This window comes from Anarhichas minor, unplaced genomic scaffold, assembly GCF_050575085.1.
Source record: "Anarhichas minor isolate MPS153535 unplaced genomic scaffold, ASM5057508v1 ptg000012l, whole genome shotgun sequence".
In the NCBI taxonomy this organism is placed as follows: domain Eukaryota; kingdom Metazoa; phylum Chordata; class Actinopteri; order Perciformes; family Anarhichadidae; genus Anarhichas; species Anarhichas minor.
This window is the reverse complement of record NW_027466458.1, coordinates 2,483,577-2,502,023: the sequence shown is the minus strand read 5'-3', so window position 1 is coordinate 2,502,023 and position 18,447 is coordinate 2,483,577. Positions and strand designations below refer to the sequence as shown.

Genomic DNA, 18,447 nt, shown 5'->3' with positions numbered 1-18,447 from the left:
AGAGGTAGAGAGACATGGGAAACAATTATCAGGATGTAAAAGTGAGAAAATGTTGTTAAACAGAGAGATGGGACACCAAGTGGTTCACAGATCCATCCCAGGTGGAGTCCGACATGGTCCTCAATTTGGCATAAGATTTTCCCGAGTGAGAGAGGCTTGTGCAGAAATAAAACCGGTCTCGGCAGAGCACACGTCTCTGTTAAAACAACCAGGCTTTGATTCGTGTTGACACTCTGCTGCTGCAGAGATGACGCAAAACCACGTTTCTCCTTCTGCTTTTTGTCTGTGATTAGGGTCTTTTTTCCTCCAAGCCCACTGTAATTTATTCCATTTGACGGCGATGATTGGTCTGTCCGTACGTGCACCAAGGGTCAAGGAGGGAGCACAGCAGGGCTCGGTGCTCACACAGAGGATTTACTGTTGATGGAGGAACCTTGGAAGGAGCGTTGTATTATACACATGTGGATAAAAGCACACAAAACACCCACGCGCACCAACCTAAGTATCTCCGTGAAGGCTTAATACTTCTGTGCACCAGCAGCTCAACAGTTGTCCACTTAAGCGTTCCATCCGCAACGTGTGTGTGTGTGTGTGTGTGTGTGTGTGTCCCACTGTTTGACAGACCCCCTCATCATCTGCTCACGTCGCCACAGCTGCAGCTTCTGAGAATGTATGTATGTGTTAGTGTGTCCCTGTTCATGTAAAGAAGTGCGTGTCGTGGACTCAAGTGGGCAGTGGGCATGCTAACACTTGTAGCCTGTAACTACACTTGTGTGTTTGTGTCGCAACTTACAGCTGCTCAGTTCAGCCGGTTCAACGGCGCGCACAAAACGCTCGCCTCTATCTCGTTCATCCACGCCGTATTCAAATTCTCGCTACCCACGCGCGTATCAACGTCCCCGGCCATGCACTGAAACGTGTCCATGAAAATACACACTCATTTTGAAAAACTAAGATGCAAACATCTGTCAGGAAGTGCTGTCTTCCTCGCAGCCAACCAGAGAGTTGTAGGCAACAGGACGAAGGAGACATGTGTTGGGGCAACTGGTATGACCTGTCACAGATATTAATGTATGTCAAAAGATGTAGTGTTGTTGTATGAGACTTAGAAAAGGCATCATATGGCACATACTTGCAATCACATCTTCTATGTACCCAAAAATGGGTTTGAACCTTAAATAAACAACATAATAACACTTTGATTTGTGCTAGATTTTAGCCTGTTTCATGAGGAAAAAAGTGCTGGAACAAATCTTAAAACCTCCAAAGCACCAAAAAAATGTATTCTCCTTTTCACAAAGTAACGCCAGTTGAAGTTTTTTAAATTATGCCTGTAACCAATTACGGAGACGCAGCGCCAGAAGCCTCTTAAACGCCTCTGCCATGTGACCACAGGCCTCTTATCGTTGCAGATAGCTCTTTGGATTGTCTTTTCTTTTTTTTTTTCTTTTTTTTTTAGGCGTCCTAAGCAACGGTTTGTATTTATCGAGGCTCTAATACAATTTGCGCGTCAGCAATTTGCTTTTAAGTTGCTTCTGTGGGTTTACCGGCTGATGAACGGCGCTCGGTGAAGCGGAACACGCTCACGGCACCGGCAGCCATTTCCGACGATGGCGGAGTCAACCGCGCTGTTTCCCCTTCTGGGCCATCTTGTTGTTACCTTATTTAAGCATGCCCTCCTGAGAAAAAGAACGTCCACACTTTGACTCCCATCGACCCAGAGCTGCTTTCTGATCCATTATATAAAAGAGCGAAAGGAGAGGTATCTGCGCTTGTGGTTGGCTGTCCTCTCCACTTCTAATTTGACCTCAGCCTATTGTTCTCAATTCACATAAACATAACTCAAATTTGTGCATGCGGGCATTTAAAGTGGACGTCTGTGCGTGCGTGCATGCACGCATACTCATTCTTCCTCCGTATGTTCATGTGCAAAGACATGTGCATCTTTGCTCAGCCATGCGTGTGACACGCCTCGCATGCCAATTTGTACGTTCTTGCATCTGCACATAAGACAATTTACGAATGCGTATGTGTAATTTATACTCGATAAACATTCACACGGTGAAATCTTAAACCTCTTTTTTTTCCACTTTTGATTTGTCGCTATCCTACCTCTCTGCATGCACGCGACACATGCCACTTTTCCACTCGGCACGAAAAACAACGCAGTGAGGTTTGGTTGAACGCGCCGCTCACTATGTCACCTCTCTTTACCTTTTGTGCAGCCCTTTTTCTCCTTTCCTCTGTCTCGCTCCATGTAACACATGACCCCCCCTCCCCCCAACCCCCTGTGTTTCCTCCTATGTTCACGGCGACATGCTTGTCAGTCACTGTGGAGAACCAGCCAGGCCTCTCCTCCGGCTGCCCCTGGGTCTTTGAAACAGGCTTGCCTGGCTTGGCTCGGGCTAATTGGAGGGCAGAGCAGGCAGCGTGAGGGGAGGCTGGAGGAGCAACTGGAGGCCACGTTAAGACGGGAGGAAAAAAACACTGAGGGCAGAGAGAAATAAGAAAACACACAGGAGCAGAAGAGCAGTTTAGAGTAAGCAGTAAGGCTGTTACAGGAGAAAAGTAAAACACCTTACTTGAAATGACAATATGTTTTCGTCCAAATTTGCGTGAAAGCAAGAATATTAAACACAAATGGAAAAACGGCAAACAAAGACCTGACTGTTTTATCCATTAACCCTAAAAAAATGAATGTGCAAGCTCTGCAGTTTCCTGAAATCACACCTAGGAGAGTGTAACAATAAAATGGTTTCAACCAGTAAAGGAAAATAAACGGCAGCTCATGTTTGAGTGTCCACATGAGAAACCAGGGTCGACCGAATGTAACGGAACAGACCGTGATTGCCCTCTAGTGGTTTATGTTGTTCATTACGTTCATTTTTAAGAATTCACATACTGTTACGTCCTGAAGCAGAAGGTTTTGTTTCTCTGTGCCACAGAGGAACAAAAAAGGAAATAATAAAATGTTTCACAAATCTGCACTGCTGTGTAACCCCATAGTTAGTGTATGAGAGTGAAATGAAGCTGTACCGTCATCTCTATCTTCCCTTTCAGCCTGAGGCCTCTGGATTTGGAGTTCATGAGGCATCTGAGCAAGGTGGTCAACATCGTCCCCGTCATCTCCAAGGCCGACACACTCACCCTGGAGGAGAGGGACTCCTTTAAGCAGACGGTGAGAGGAGTGTGCGCGTTTAGATGAGAGCGGTGCCTTTTTTTTTTTTTTTTTTTTTATGAGGCTGGTTTTCACATGTGGCTCTGGTTGATCTCACACCCTCCCCATCACACCTGCAATAACCTGTAGCGGGTCTTTAAAGCTCGAAATACACGGATGATGAGTAGGTTAAACCGTCGGCGGATTACCCCCCCCCCTCACAGACGCACGTGTTTATGCACATCCACAACCACAGGTCGGTAACATGTGAAGAGCTGCCAGGCACCACAAACAAAAGCCATCTGGGCAAACCCACATTGTGCACCCATCCTGGGGATTAGTCTGCCGTATCATCTCTATAACTGCAGCGCTTCCACAGTCCTGCTCAGTCCAGAAGGAAACATTTAGGAAGTCTTTATTTGAAGCATTTATTTACTGAGCAGCGCTCTTCAACTCTTAAGTCTGGCTCTTTTTCAGATGACGAACGTCTGCCCAGTTGCCATCCGAGCAGGCAGGCCCTTCATTACCAGGGAATTACTTGGTGACGTCTGAAAGTTCAGAGAGGTCTCCGCCTTCTGGTGCATGAAAAATAAATAAACATGACCTCTGTGAAACGTTAGCAGATTCGAAAGAGCTGGAAAGAAACATTTTGGTAACAATGAATATCATCAGTTCCTACAAGTAAAACCAAGGTCATTTATCTGTTTGTGATACTTTGGTGATAGTCAAAGCTCTTTTGAGTTTGCTTATCTTTACTTTAAACTACTGTACCTGGTCAAAGTCATCACATGTATACAGGCTAAACATTGGAGAGCTATGAAGGTTTTCACTTAAAAGGCAGGTTTTTAAGCAGAAGGCCTAGTTTAGTAACGCATGATAATATCCTGTTAATAATCCAATGACTCTTAAAGGACTAGTGTGTACAATCTGGCGTCATCTAGTGGCGAGCTTTCAGATTGCAGCCACTTGGAACTCCAGCGTGCCAAGCGTGTTGGAGAACTACGGTGGCCGAAAACCAAAGAGAGAAAATGTGATTTTACACTAAAGAAAACATACTTATTAATATTATCCTCCATCGCTACCAATAGATTCTCCTAACTGCTACAGACTCTCTCTCTCTCTCTCTCTCCATCTACCTGCATTCGTATTATGAGTGTAATTCGTTCGTCAAAAATGACTGATGGCATTATTATTTTCTTTTTCAAATGTTCTATTCTATAGACATATCGCGATAATATCGCTATCGTGAATTATTTTGGCCACGATAATCGTTTAGTGAAAATCTGATATTGTGACAGCCCCGCTTGGTACGTTACAGTAGTCTGACTCCTCTGGCGGATAATCCCCCCCCCCACTGTAACCTCGCCTCCTTATCGTGGCTTTCCCTGCTACAACACATTCCCGCTCCACCTGGCTTGAGTCTTATACGGTCTCCGCTGCATCCCTCCCTCGGTGTGTTTTTGTTGGATAATTCACAATCCACAGGAGGCAGACAGCCACCTGCCTTCCTCCGCCATTTCCTTTAAATCTCCATCCCTCCTTCCAAGCCTTCAGACTTCCCTAAAAAGCTTTATTCATTTTAGAGAAGCACGATGGGTGTCTTGGCTACCGTTTCCTCCCCTTGATGCCCGTAACACCGTCCAATAAGAACAAAGCAGGGATTGGACCGGACCCTGGCAGAGAATGGAAGCCGCAGGGCTTGTAGCTGGATTGTTTTGGTTGGCCGCACATGCTCTGTGTGACCCTGAAGATTATTGACTAAAAGCCTCCCGTGCCAAGTGTTTTTTTTTCACTTTCCCTGCGGCATCTTGCAAACAGAATAAGACAGTTTTTACTATTGAGTGTTCAGCCTCGACGTGTCCAGCTGTGAGTGTCTGTTTGTATTCCTCTAACTGGCAGTTGATGTGGCTTTCTCACTTGGTTTGCGTCCTATAATGTGAGCCTGAGAAAAAGCTTCCAAGGATAAACAATGGAGTGTTTGATCACGGACCAAGTGGAAATTGTCAGAGTAGTAATTGTGGGAGTGAAGAGTCATTCATTAACAGGACGTTTCTCCTTGAAACTTGTCTGTCTATTTTTCTGTTTAAGTCATTATAAAGACATATAAAGAAAAGGAGGGGCCATTCAATAAGCCATACCGCTGTCTGGATGTCTTTTTTTTTTTTTTCTTCCTTAGAGTGGTTAACCTCCATGTTAACTCCTCCGTGTCAAGGATATTAGGAGTCATTTCATGTCAACACCAGACGGTATGACATAAGCAATTATTCATTACAGTCCTAGTGAGTTCAGAGCAGCTTCTATTCAAGTCTCCGGCCCAGACCTAAATACCTATATGTAAACAGGATGCAGTCCAGGCATCAAGTGGTGTTTGCATGTTACGGTGACTGATTGATTTCACATGTTGGCCGGCATTGAGAGATGATGGATGAATGGTTTGGTGCGGTTTGATTTCTATGCCAGTCGGACCTTCCTTTGGTGTCTGTTTCAGCTCTCATAACAAAAAACCTTTTTGGATTCAGCAATTGTGTGAAATGTGATTACCAAGACTCTGTTGATTATATGCTACGTAAGATAACTTTGAGGTGCTGTTCCTGTGTATATTCAGCCAATTGTATTTCATGTTTTCCCGTGTCATTGTGCTTGGCTCTGTGCAGATTAGGGAAGAGCTGCGAGCCAACGGCATCGACGTTTACCCCCAGAAGGAGTTTGACGAGGACGCAGACGACAGGATGATCAATGACAAAATCAGGGTGAGTTCAGTGGAGGGCATCCTCCTGTGGCTCCGGACATCACGGCACTCACAAATGTGTAATTTGCAGGTTTAAATTAGGTTGTCATGTGTCATTATTTTTCTTTTTCAATCCTGGTTTCCTTTTTTTTTTAATTGGAAATATTCGGAAGTCACGATTGTCACAAAAAATTAGAAAAAACAAGTCAATAACAGCATGTTGTTCTAGTAATGGTGAACAACCAGAAGCATGACCTGAAAAAAAATCGCTGTGTCGCTTCAATGAGTGCATCTGTGTGTGTGTGTTTGTTTGCATGTGTGCACTCAACAGGAGATGATCCCTTTTGCTGTTGTGGGCAGTGACCAGGAGTACCAGGTGAACGGAAAGAGGATTCTGGGAAGGAAGACAAAATGGGGCACCATAGAGGGTAAACACACACACACACACACACACACACAAAATTGCACAGCTGGTTACTCATCCTGTCAAACAGACAATAGAAAATGATTCACCAGAAAAGTCTCGTGAAGGTCTGAAGACCACAGATCAGCATCAGTTAAAGCTGAAATCCATTGAGGTTTTTAAAATAACTCGTACATTTCTATAGTACAGATTGGCCTTATCATATATTATAACGTCCATCTGCACGGCGTAATTCCGTTCAAACACTAAAACGTCTCATTTACCGAACTCGCACCTGGATTCCCACCTGTTCAGCGCGGAGGCCTTTCAGCGTCATCCCTCTGATAGATAATCCCATTCAGCTGATGGCATTCACACAACGTACCAGCAGCAACAGCTTCTCAAGACAACAGACTCATTTTTGGTGTATTTTCAACATGTGAGAATTTACGAACTGCAGATTTTAAAGTCCGGCCAGCTGGTTCGACCATCTGTTGTTTGACTACCAGGCGTCTGTGTACATACGTCTCTCTGCGTCTGTAACTAGGGACACGATCGAGACAGGAGGAAGAGATTTGCACGGACTTCCTGTGTCCTCTGGGATAATGCGGACGCACTGCCTCACACTCACTTGCGACTGTGATACAGTTTACATTTTTGTTGGCCCGTGCTGCATGCTCACACTGCCAAGGAGGTTCTTAGCAAGCGAATGTCCTCACCTCACCCCCGTGTGTGTGTGTGTGTGTGTGTGTGTGTGTGTGTGTGTGTGTGTGTGTGTGTGTGTGTGTGTGTGTGTGTGTGTGTGTGTGTGTGTGTGTGTGTGTGTGTGTGTGTGTGTGTGTGTGTGTGTGTGTGTGTGTGTGAGAAACAGAAAGAAAGTAGAGGGAGAGGACATCTGTCAGATCAGGAAGTGAAAGTATGATTGGAGGACTTTTACTGTTAAACAAACACTGTTTCCTTCCCAGGATGCACTTCAGCACCCTCTTCTGCAGTGCATACTGAGCTGTAGTTTATGGGCCGCACTATGAATGCATTGTAAAACTTAAGTATCTCACTAAAAATGAACCATTTTTATATCCTGTAAATTATTCAGACTGTAGAATCCAGAAAGCTGCCTGTCTATTTCATCTGTGATTCACTGGGAATATGACCGTCAGAGACATGTATCCATGTAAAGCTAGCTCAGATACTGTTAAACTCTTAACTTTCCCATATTGTAGAAAGTGAGATTTCCATGTCTTTTTGTTTTTAAAGCAATCTAGTTGCTATATAACTACTGTGAAAGTATCACAACGCTCAATCCACCGAGAAATGTACACGGTCCATATTCAGAAACTTTAACTTCAAAGGAGCCGTTGCGACTTCAGTAAGGTTGTGATGTCACGACTATACAGTCTTCAGTAGAAATGTTGCTAAACTCCGTATAGCAGTGAAGCTTTGAAGACGGTGAAAGGTGGAAGACCTGAAACGTTGACCAATCAGAGCAGGCTTTTCTCGGGAGGGGGGCTTAAAGAGACAGGCGCTGAAACGGAGCGTTTCAGACAGAAGGTGAATACAGGTACATTTAGACACGCAGTATGAGAAAAAGAATGTGTTGTCTGGATATTAAAGCATGTAAACATAGTAGAAACCCAAAATGCAAGTATGAATCTGGAAATAAGTATAATATGTCTCCTTTAAATGGTGTACTTCTTACTTCTTTCACCACATTAACAGGACATAGTGGATCACACGACTCCAGAGTGGACAAGTGAGCAGGAAGCAATCTAATCAAGATGTAAAATATAAACATGTTGCTGTTGCAACTTTATATATATAATCCTATTATGTTACTTATAATGCATGATTACATTGGTCCTACTTGAACCTCATGCATTTAGTTCAAGCTAAAACAAAGCACTTGTACTCCCTGAAAAGATGACATTTCCGAGGTAGTACCATGAGCCCTTTTAGGGGTGGCTACGCCACTCTCTCAGCAGGCATTGTGAAATTAACTCCACAGAACGGCAGGGCGAGAAAAGGTGAAGTACACCGACTGTCTTGTTCGGCTAAAAGAACAATGGCTCAACTCTAGTAAAGCCAGGCGGTGGGAGAGAGAGAGAGAGAGAGAGAGAGAGCTCGGGCTGCTGAGTGGAGAGTTTTCAGGGGTTTGGGGGACAAGTAGAGATGAAAGGAGGAAAAGGAGTAGAGTCAGGCATTTAAATGTATATACCGTATATAGGGTCTTATAGGGACGAGAGAGTGGAGATACCAGCAGTGCAGCTCGCTACAAGTAAGTAGCGCCTTCCCTCAACGCCACTAATCAGCGCTCCCAGACCCAGCCGTTATTCCACTCTCCTCTGTTCAAAGAGAATTTAATTTCCTGCCCATGGATTTCAAAGCTTTACATAAATAGCACCCTCCTCTTTTTTTTCTTCTTCTTTTTCATTTACACTCTTGACATAATCTATAATTCAAACATGTGTTAGCTCTACCGGAGGCACCAGCAGCTTGTCACGGGGAGTTTGTTAAAATGTCTCACTTAAAGTTCTCCAACATAGAGGAGAGCCGAGATGGATTAAATTACTCAAAGTGTGTTATCTTGGCTTAAGAGAATTGCCGGAGATGTCATGTTGGAGGACGCCCTTCAGGCGACAACACTGCCGTTCTGTGGTGCTTTGAGGAATGGCAAGTGCAATCACTGCATCACTTCAAACTGTTTCTGTGTGTGTGTGTGTGTGTGTGTGTGTGTGTGCGTGTAAAGTCGAGCCTAAATCATCTTGACTTGCTGCATAAAAAGCAAAACAGTCGAGATTGTTTTCGTGAATCTTTCTCAAGTTACGTCATTCAACTAATGTTTCCTCTTTTTTTTTTTCTCTCTGCAGTTGAGAATGTTGCACACTGTGAGTTTGCTTACCTGCGAGACCTCCTCATCAGGTGAGCATCCATAAGTTGATTGAACGGATTTAAAGATTCGCAGGAACTGATATCAAAGACCTGTTATGGACCGAGTCTCCGGCTAGATTGGAAGCAACTCACTTTATTTGTAGAAATTAATTGGGAAGGGCACAGAGACTCTACGAAGCTACACTTCCCCACTGAAATCAATACTAATGAAATTGTTTTCGATGGCTTGAGTGCTTCCCTAGACGGTATTACAACAGGTGTGTCAAGGAAGCTTCTCCATTTGATGTTAGCATTTGAGCTTGTTAGTACAGGAGTCTCATCCGTAGACCGTGGAAGTCTGACATAATATTCTATGAATAAAAAAAACCTGAATCGTATCTGCTTATTCTCAAAACCCAAATGAGCCAAACTGATTGGTATTGGTCACCAATTCTGTCTTTCAGGACACACATGCAGAACATCAAGGACATCACAGGCAGCATCCACTACGAGACGTATCGTGTCCGCCGGTTAAATGAGTCCAACGGCCACTTCAGCTCTCACCTGTCCGACCATCCAGATGTTCAGCCGACGGCCAACGGACAGCCCGAGGAGCAGCCCAGCGGCGCCCCACAGGCCAACGGAGTGGCCGCTCAGCACGAAGTCCGGTCCCACGAGATGTAGAGTGAATATATGATGTCAGGATTTACATGAACAAGCCCACATGCACACAAACGCACACACACACACACACACACACACTCATGCTGTGAAGCCTATCTTTTTGTTACCTAGAAGGACTAACTACCTAACCACAGGAAGTTCCACGACACATGATTCAGAGTAAATCCAAACATTTTCCCCCCTTCATTACAATTCTTAGCAAAATGATTTCTTTCCTGCAAATCCACATACTGTACAGGGCTCCCCCAATCCGTCTGACTGCACAATGCAAACTGCATTCAGGGTTGTTTACAACAATAAACCATGAAACTTTTCAGGTAAACAAAAGTAAATCTATACGTTTCAATGCGGAGCTTTGGCTGCTGGGTTTAGTTGTAGAGCAGATTTTGATCAGAATCAATGAGCATGATGGAAAAGGGGTGCCCATAAGAAAGAGATAAGAAAGGCCTGTTGTGTTCAGAATACCTTTGCAGGATCTTGGGTTGACAGGTTTAGCCATTCAAGGTTGTCCAGATGAGGATAAATGGCATAATTCAAAAAAGTACAGCATATCAGATACACATTAGCTCTAAACTAAGATGAACTGTCAGTGCCAATGGTCTGCTTTGTGTTGTGGTGTATAGTTTTGTATAGGAACTAAGGTTAAGTAGGGATATTTAGATTAGGTTCATAGTCTCATGAGAAAGTAAAGATATTGTTGACATCTCCGCACTGCAAAATAATAATAAAAAACTAAAGCAGTGGCAGTGTGGAGCAGCTTTCGGAAGAATTAGTCCCCATTGTCATTTTTCCGTCTTATGATGTTTTTAACCCCCCCCCCCCCCTTTTTGCCAAACCACCCTGTCTCTTTCTATATAATGCCAATGTTGTGTAATAGTCATACCTTCTGCCTTTTACATTTACTATTGTATTTTTATTGCTGTTGTTCATGTTCTAATGTTATTGTATACAATGGGAGTTGTGGAGGAATCTGTGCAACTGTTGTCCCATGCATTCGTTTTTGTCCATTTTTATCCCGACCAAATAAAAGTCATTTTTTTTCTGTTCTAAAGAGAAGCACATACAGTATATAGAGTTGATTTATGAATAGATATTTATGTTGTATGTTAAGTGTAATCAGTTTAATTCAACTTTCATTCCAGCTGTTGGCTTCCAGAGGTTTGTTGCAGGTCTCTACCAGTGATTATCTTTTAGCTTTAGACGGTGTTTGTTTTTAGTGGCCTGCATTCAGACACTGTTGTACCCTGTTGGCTCGGCTGCACTATAACTAGCACCAGAGTGCAGAAGTTGTCTATGTTTGTACATTAATTATTAACGATCACAAACCAATCCTGCCAATAGATAACGGTTAGAACAGCGATATTTACAGTGCAAGATTATGTGGACATATTACTACCACTGAGGGGAAGAATTTGTGCCAAAATAACCCAACATTACAGAGAGACGGAGAGTTTTTGTTAATATTTGGGATAAATGTGCACATTGATACAAACTCATGGGATATTTTATAGAGGCTACATCTAAATTTTAAACATATTTTCTAACAAAAATAAAGTGTTTTCTCTAAGTCCCAACAAAAATATGTTCCATACAAACATACAGAAGAGAGAATACATTCAAAGAAACCAAGAAAGAACTATTGTCTTTTATCCAGAGAAAGTTATTGGGTTACACCTTGTTTACTGTTGTAAAGTTCTTGTGTAATTTGTTATGGTATCATAGATTAAGGTTCTATCTTTGATATGCTATCTTAAAGAATAAAGATTGATATTTTTATTGTTAAACGTTGATTGTCTTGATTGTCGAAACTTAATTCAGCGAAAGACGGGCAGCTTTGAGTTGATGCTCCTCTGTGCCGACGATTCCCAAAAGTTTAATTAATTAGAGCAATTTTTAAAATGCCAAACACATAAAAAACATGTGATCATTATCAGTTTGGTGACTAAGTTAAAAATGACATTCTTTAATTTGTTCAAATATTGTTAGTGTATCCTGTTTTCAAATAATTTATATTCTTTTAGATGTCACCTCAGATATAATTGCCGGAACCAAATATTTTTTTTAAATCTATAATTCCAAATTCACTTGAGGTGTTTCCGAGATATCACGAGAATGGGACAGACGTGAGGTCACAGTGACCCTGACCTTTCACCTTTCACCACCAAACCCGAATCAGTTCATCCTTGAGACCTAATTTGAGATATCACGTTCACCAGAATGAACCGGACATACGTTCATACATAAGGCATACAAATAACTGGCAAAGGGTGTAGTTGTTGAATGGCACGCAGCGAAACACGGTGAAGACATTCAATCTTTATTTTTTTTATTGGTCGAGAAACCCAACAACCCCAACAGAGAGGAAATGTGCACTTACAGCTCTGCGGTGGCATCACACCTAGTTCACACAGCCGTGGCTTAATAGGGCTTCTCATTTACGCCTCCTGTCATACTCTTTCTCAACTGCCCTGCTGATCGTAATGTGTTGACAGTGTTGTTTGTCAGTCAGCCTTTCACATGTTGGGGCTCACGCTGTGGCTTTTCTTGCCGTCTCTGTGTCGGACTCATCGGTTTGAAACTCCTCTGTGCAGAGGATGCCGCCGCGCCAGGGTGACAAATGACAAACGTGAAGGTAAGAGACAATGAAAGTTACAGAAAAATGAGTATATATATCGAGCACTCACCTAACGTTGACACTTCTATACAAACTGTTTCCCAGGCAGCCACCCCGAAACATGAAGGGGAGTGATACTGACAACTGTGACACTGCTATGACAGGTCCACTGGCTGGCACAGGTACTAAACCAATTTGGTGTTGCATATGAACTGACAGCTGAACTTTCTCACTGACACAGCATGTTTTCCTTTAATTTTATGACTTGGCCCAATGGAAATGCATGTCATAGTGCAGTTAATGAGTAAGTAAAATGTGCTTCAAATATTTAAACCTATTAGTTTCTCTTGAGTGTAATCAAGAAAGTCTACACAGCATTTCACAGTGCAAGACACCAGGACAGATTTGTTCAGAAACCAGACGGATTACCTTGTGGCACAAGAAGAGACTGTCTGAGCCAGACTGAGCTTTCAGAGCTTTCAGAGCTTTCAGAGCTTCCTCTTGAAGTGGCAGATTGCGGAAAAACAGAAACAACTGTGGGGAAATAAATCTTTTCCAACATGTGTAATCTCCTCAGAAGAGACAAATAGAAATCCTTTGATCAAAGACGCAACGATTATGTTAGACTTATGGGAAATGTGGTCTAAATTTTGACAGGCACTAACGATATTCCTGGTGGTGCAATAGATACAGTGAACTCACCTGTGACCTCATTTAATTAGAACTAATCCAGTCTAATACATCAGGAAAAACCTACAAAAAATATCAGAAAACTACAATCCATTCTGCAGAATCTAACTTTTATTTTGAAAATCTTCTGTTGGAGGCCGTAGCATCTTTCCGAGGCCGGCCTTCTGTGTGTCCAGTCCTCATTGGATAATTGAACCGGTCACATGTGGCATTTAAAAAGGCTGTGCTTCTGCTTCTTTCTGTAAATCCCTGTCGATACCCTGAACAGCACTGTGCTAATGTTCCTTTTTTTACGGTCTCCTAGGTGCAGTCCCGGCCTTCTAAAAGTAGCAGTTTTTAGTATTTGCATTGTTAAGTGAGTTTGCTGTCAGTTGAAACATTTCAGACACAAGAGAAATGGAGCCTTCATGACATAAAGGTGTGTGTGTGAATTAGCAGCAATTGAAGCTTTGGGTTTTTATAATTTCTATTTTTAATGTGCAATAATGTTGGAATTGCAGAAGGATAGAAGTGGACAACTGACTTGACAGACACACTGCACATATTAGTCATTGTTAAGTTAAATTCAAACCGTATTTTATGTCAATCAAAATGTTTAGCCACTAGCTAGCCACCAACAGGCTGGCTAGCTTCCTTATTTAGCTACTAGCTAGCCATTTACAGGATGGCTCACTGTGAGAGCTTGCGTCGGCCTGCTCAGCAGTGCAGAATCAGTGGACTTTTGACTCATCAAAGCCTTTATTTTTCACAAATATAGAAGTCACAACAAGAACAGAAGAAAGAAGCCTCCCCCTGGCATTGGCTTTAAACATGTTTAGCAGCGTTCGCCACCAATGGCAGATGCAACTACGTGCAACATGTGGCAGCACACTGCGAAACACTGGGGGGGGGTCTGAATAAATTAGCTTATTCAACAACTCCCAGCGACACGGCGAGATTTAAAGTTGTACCAGCTCAAGCGAGGTGGATCTGACGAGCTTTCAAACGTGACGCCGAGGTGAAATGTGTTTCACTTCCTCTCAGATGGTGAGCCGTCTGTCTGCAGGTGGCTGGCTGGGCTCTGTGATGATGCGTCTGCTGGATTGACAGCATTGCCGGGGAAGTTGGAGATTGACAAGGTGTGTGTGTTTGTTTTTTACCCCAGTTGATCCTGATGATAATTCACAGGGGCTATAGCTATTTCAATGGGTAGCTCTGTACTGATTAATCCTCAGGAAGTAAAGGGCGGCTCGCCTCCTCCCTCCACCACAGAGCTGCATCAGAAATATAGAAATCCATGCCAAATCTAACAGCAGGTACGTTATGCGTCTCAGCTGGATCATACCGCCTCGTATATCATTGCACTTCACCCAGCACCATATTGCTCCATGGCGGCACGTTACCAGTGTCTACTGGCAGGGAAATAGTGATTCACCTTGCGTTTGTAGGAATGAAGCCAGTATAACACAGTACACGCTACAGTACTATCCGTCTGTGCAGGAATTAAGCCCCGAATGCAAAAGGAAAGATCAGAGTCAGGTTTTAAGAAAAGAGAGAGAGAGACGGAGCCTCACGGTGTTGGAAAAACACAGCTTTGCTTGTTTCTTCACTGGCTTTGTCGTTACCAGGCAGATTTCCTCCATCCAGACAGCCAATGAGCCACCGGGCCAGACAGCCAGCAAAGCCAACCAGTCGGCCAGTTCACCATCTGGCTGGCAAGCCTATCCTGGAGCGAGCCAACGCCTGTCTGTACTGTACTGGTGTGGCACCAGTGGCTAGTGGTCTTGCTTCTCTCTGTCTTAAACATACACACACACACACACACACACACACACACATGTTTTCGTCTGCCTCTGTGTCCTTCAGAGCTGCTTAACAGGAGAGAACAACCCGAAACAAAAGACTGCTACCCGTTGCCCAGCTCACCCACTCCCCGCCTCGCTGCACATGTGCCTCCGCAGTAATTGACGGCAAGGTAATTTGGTAATTAACCGCCATTCGTTAATGTGTTTATTAAAGCTGCGCATGCTGACGATTGTGTTCCGTGTCGTCCCGTTCCCTCCGGAATAATAAGCACCATTTCGTTTTTTGCTTTTTTTCAAATCACCAATTTATTTACACAAATGCAAATATGTGTACACACACACACACACACACACACACACACACACACACACACACGGACCACTAGTACTCTCTAATCCTCTGCCCGATTTACCCTTGAGCCCTGCCAACTCACTCTCCTGGACGCGAAAGCATAGGCGGCGGTTTGTTGTTGATGTATGCTAATGGCCAACATCCATCTGCTCGTGTGCTTAATTTGGATTTTGCTTGTTTCCAGCCATGTTCCCGCCCCTCCTACTCCACCGTTCCCTTGCCCCCATCCACACCACATCCTCCCTCTCCTATGCCACCTCTCCATCTCCTTCCTGCTGCCCCGCCATCAGCGGGCGGCTCGTCTGCCTGGATGGTGGCCAGGGCGTGGAGGGGGAGGAGGGTCCACCCCGCCCCTTCCTGTCCGTATTAAAATTAGTCTTGTTTTGATTAAAAGACAGCTGCATATTTCATTAAAGTCACCGGCGAAGGTGGCAGAAGAGAAGGCGCACCTCTGGGGAGGCGAAGGTTGTTTAGCTGGAGTGAATGTTGCTGTTTAGTGCCGCTGAGGGGAACAAATAGCGAAGACAAAAGAGCTGCCCGGGGACTGCTTTGGGGTTTAATGGGGCTGACTCACAGGCACATCAGTTAAAGCTCACACTGATGCGGAGCGTGAGTGAATGGGTGTTGCATGATAACCAGAGCAATTGACAATGAAATATACCCCCCCCCCCCACCTCCTCATCAGCCATCAAGGTGCTTCGGCATGCCAAGGCAGTTGCTTTGAGACCCACCGCTGCCAGGCTGCTGAGGCAAACACAGTATCCGCTGTTTCTGAGTAATAAAATGAGAAATGGGTTCTCGTGTGGCCATCTTTTACTCAGTGGCAGATAGGCTGCTCCCATGTGGGCCGGGGAAAAGGAAAAAACGTTGCTTCCCCGATACATTTTCAACTCTTCAATGAAATAAGTTGCTTCTCTCAAAGTTTTCACCTCGTCTTCTGCCTTTTCACTGCCTCAGCAATGGTACAAATGTATCATCTCCTTTTTTTTTTTTTTTTTTTTTTTTTTTACCGTGAATTGGGGACTTTAAAAAGGCTTTCTTCTTTTTTTCTGGTTGAGGGTGGCAGGCGCCCTGCAAGAGGTGGTCGAGGGCGACCTGAAGGGTGGCCGGGCGACCTATGAGGTCAGAGGTTAAGGAATGGAAAGGGTGGAAGGGGAGGATCTCTTGGCTCGGAGCCAACTCCAGTGGAAATCAAAGACGTGGGGAGGGACCAGGAGGACGCAGTGTGGTGGTCGCTCTGCATAATCAATGAGAAACAATAGAGGAAGAGAGCAAGTGGTTCTGCCTTTCTTGGCAGGGCTGATTGTATTTATGCAGGGGCGGAAGCGAGGGGGGGGGGGGGCATTAAAGGGGATTGCGTAGCGAGATGTGGGCAGGTGCAGGGGAGCGCTGTAATGGGTGGCCCCCGCCGCAAAGCCAAGGACATATACCCAAGAGGAACTGATTGAATGCCATGCCAATAAAAGGAGGCAGTTTCATGCACCATTGACCGAGTTGGCATCCTCGCAGTCACACTGCGATGAAACCCTCCCCTTCGAGGTCATGATAATGTGAATCACATTTCGTACCCCTGTGGGCTTGTACCGCTCTGAGGAAGAATTAAACCGCTCCCTTAGAAAGCCACGATTTGTGTTATTCTTCTGTTTGTCTTACGGTTTTGTGGCATGTATCTGGTTGTATTCGTTGTGCATCAAAACGTCGGGGGGGGGGGGGAAAGCATGATTGAGTGTTTGTTTTGACAGAAAGGAAAAAGATCAAATTCAGTCACGATAGGTGGGGGAAATAATCAGATTTAAGGCTGCAGTGTGCACACAGCCAGAGAGGCTGTCCTTTCCTTTTCTCCGTAGGAAGAGCAGCGTCTCCCGGAGTGGGCTAATAGAATGCTTGTCTTGTATCTTCCTCGAAACTTTTATCTGTCACAATTACATTCAGGCTGGAAGCCTGCGCGCCTCGCAGCCAAATACAGCGCTTTAGCCGAAAGCGAGGCAGTCAAACGCTTACGTTGAACTCGACAAGGACGCTCGTTCATATACCTCTACACTAGACCTGATCTCAGCCAAAAAGTGCAGCGCTATAGCTTTATGTTTATATCATGAGTTGTGCTGGAAAACAATAACGAAGAATGCAGTTTTATTTTCTCAGCGCTGTGTGCAACTCTCAAATCTGCTGCTCATTTCCTGTTATTAAAAAAAATATCTGAGAAAAGGTCGTAACGGTTAGTGATCAAAGCCTTTATACATGATGACATTAAAATGTTTTTATATTCTATGTACTCCTGGCAGTAGGGTAAGCCACTATAAACCTATAACCCAGCCAAGGAAAAAAGAAAAAATACCGCGATATACCGTGAAACCGCCAGAATCTTAAAAAGTACCGTGATACAAATGTTTGGTCACACCGCCCAGCACTACCGTGACCGGCTACACCAGAGAGGAATGTTTGATCGACCAGTGAGGTGTTGCAGGCAGTGTCCATTTTGTTTGTAATTTATATGAATGTGTTTGCGACATTTCTTTTTATTATTATATTTTCTATTTTGCATCCGGCATAAGATACGCACAGCATGTGACCAGTGAGAATGTTGTAATGCCGTCTGTCTGACACAGTAGATATCTTACTGTTTTATTCAAGCAATGATGAAGAGTTAGAATGCGATTGCACTCAATGTCTGCAACAGTGTTTAAGAAATTGAGAAAAATCTGTAAGATGACAAATCATAAAAATAAAGGCGGGCAGCAGATGGGAGCAGACAGTGAGCAGAAGAAGCGTGTGTTTGCGTCTGTGCTGCTGACGCTGCACCACTGCCTCCTGCTGTTTGTCTGCAGCAGTAACATATTAAGCCCGTGCCAGCATGTGCATAAAAAGAAAAGCTAATTCTTCCATTGTCGGGCCCTGACATTAATGCATGTACTGATCCACCAGCCCCCTTTGGAGCCCTCTCCACTCCATCCAGCTGGCCTCCTCCGCCCGCTGCCCAATTCTCTGTTTTCTCAGGGAAAATATAAGTTAAGCTCACCTTATTTACATTTATATGATCAGATTTTCTTCCTTATGGAAGGTATGCAAATTTGCCCTTTTCTCGAGTCTCAGCCACTGAGTGCGTATTTGTTGCAGGCATGGAGGGGGGGGGTGGAAAAAAATAATAACATTGCCCTCCAGGAGGAAAGAGA

General features: G+C 44.1%; 1 protein-coding gene across 5 annotated transcripts in view; it reads left to right on the top strand.

Moving 5' to 3' along the window:
• Nucleotides 1-11,621, top strand: part of septin9b (septin 9b) — a 58,063-nt gene extending 46,442 nt beyond the window's left edge. For all 5 annotated transcript variants that reach the window (XM_076090246.1, XM_076090247.1, XM_076090249.1 and 2 more), the window contains 5 exons: nucleotides 3,061-3,178; nucleotides 5,812-5,907; nucleotides 6,217-6,313; nucleotides 9,153-9,204; nucleotides 9,618-11,621. In XM_076090246.1, the coding sequence (XP_075946361.1) occupies nucleotides 3,061-3,178; nucleotides 5,812-5,907; nucleotides 6,217-6,313; nucleotides 9,153-9,204; nucleotides 9,618-9,837 (583 nt within the window). In that variant the 3' untranslated portion in view covers nucleotides 9,838-11,621. The remainder of the gene's footprint in view (nucleotides 1-3,060; nucleotides 3,179-5,811; nucleotides 5,908-6,216; nucleotides 6,314-9,152; nucleotides 9,205-9,617) is intronic.
• The last annotated feature ends 6,826 nt before the right edge of the window (nucleotides 11,622-18,447 follow it).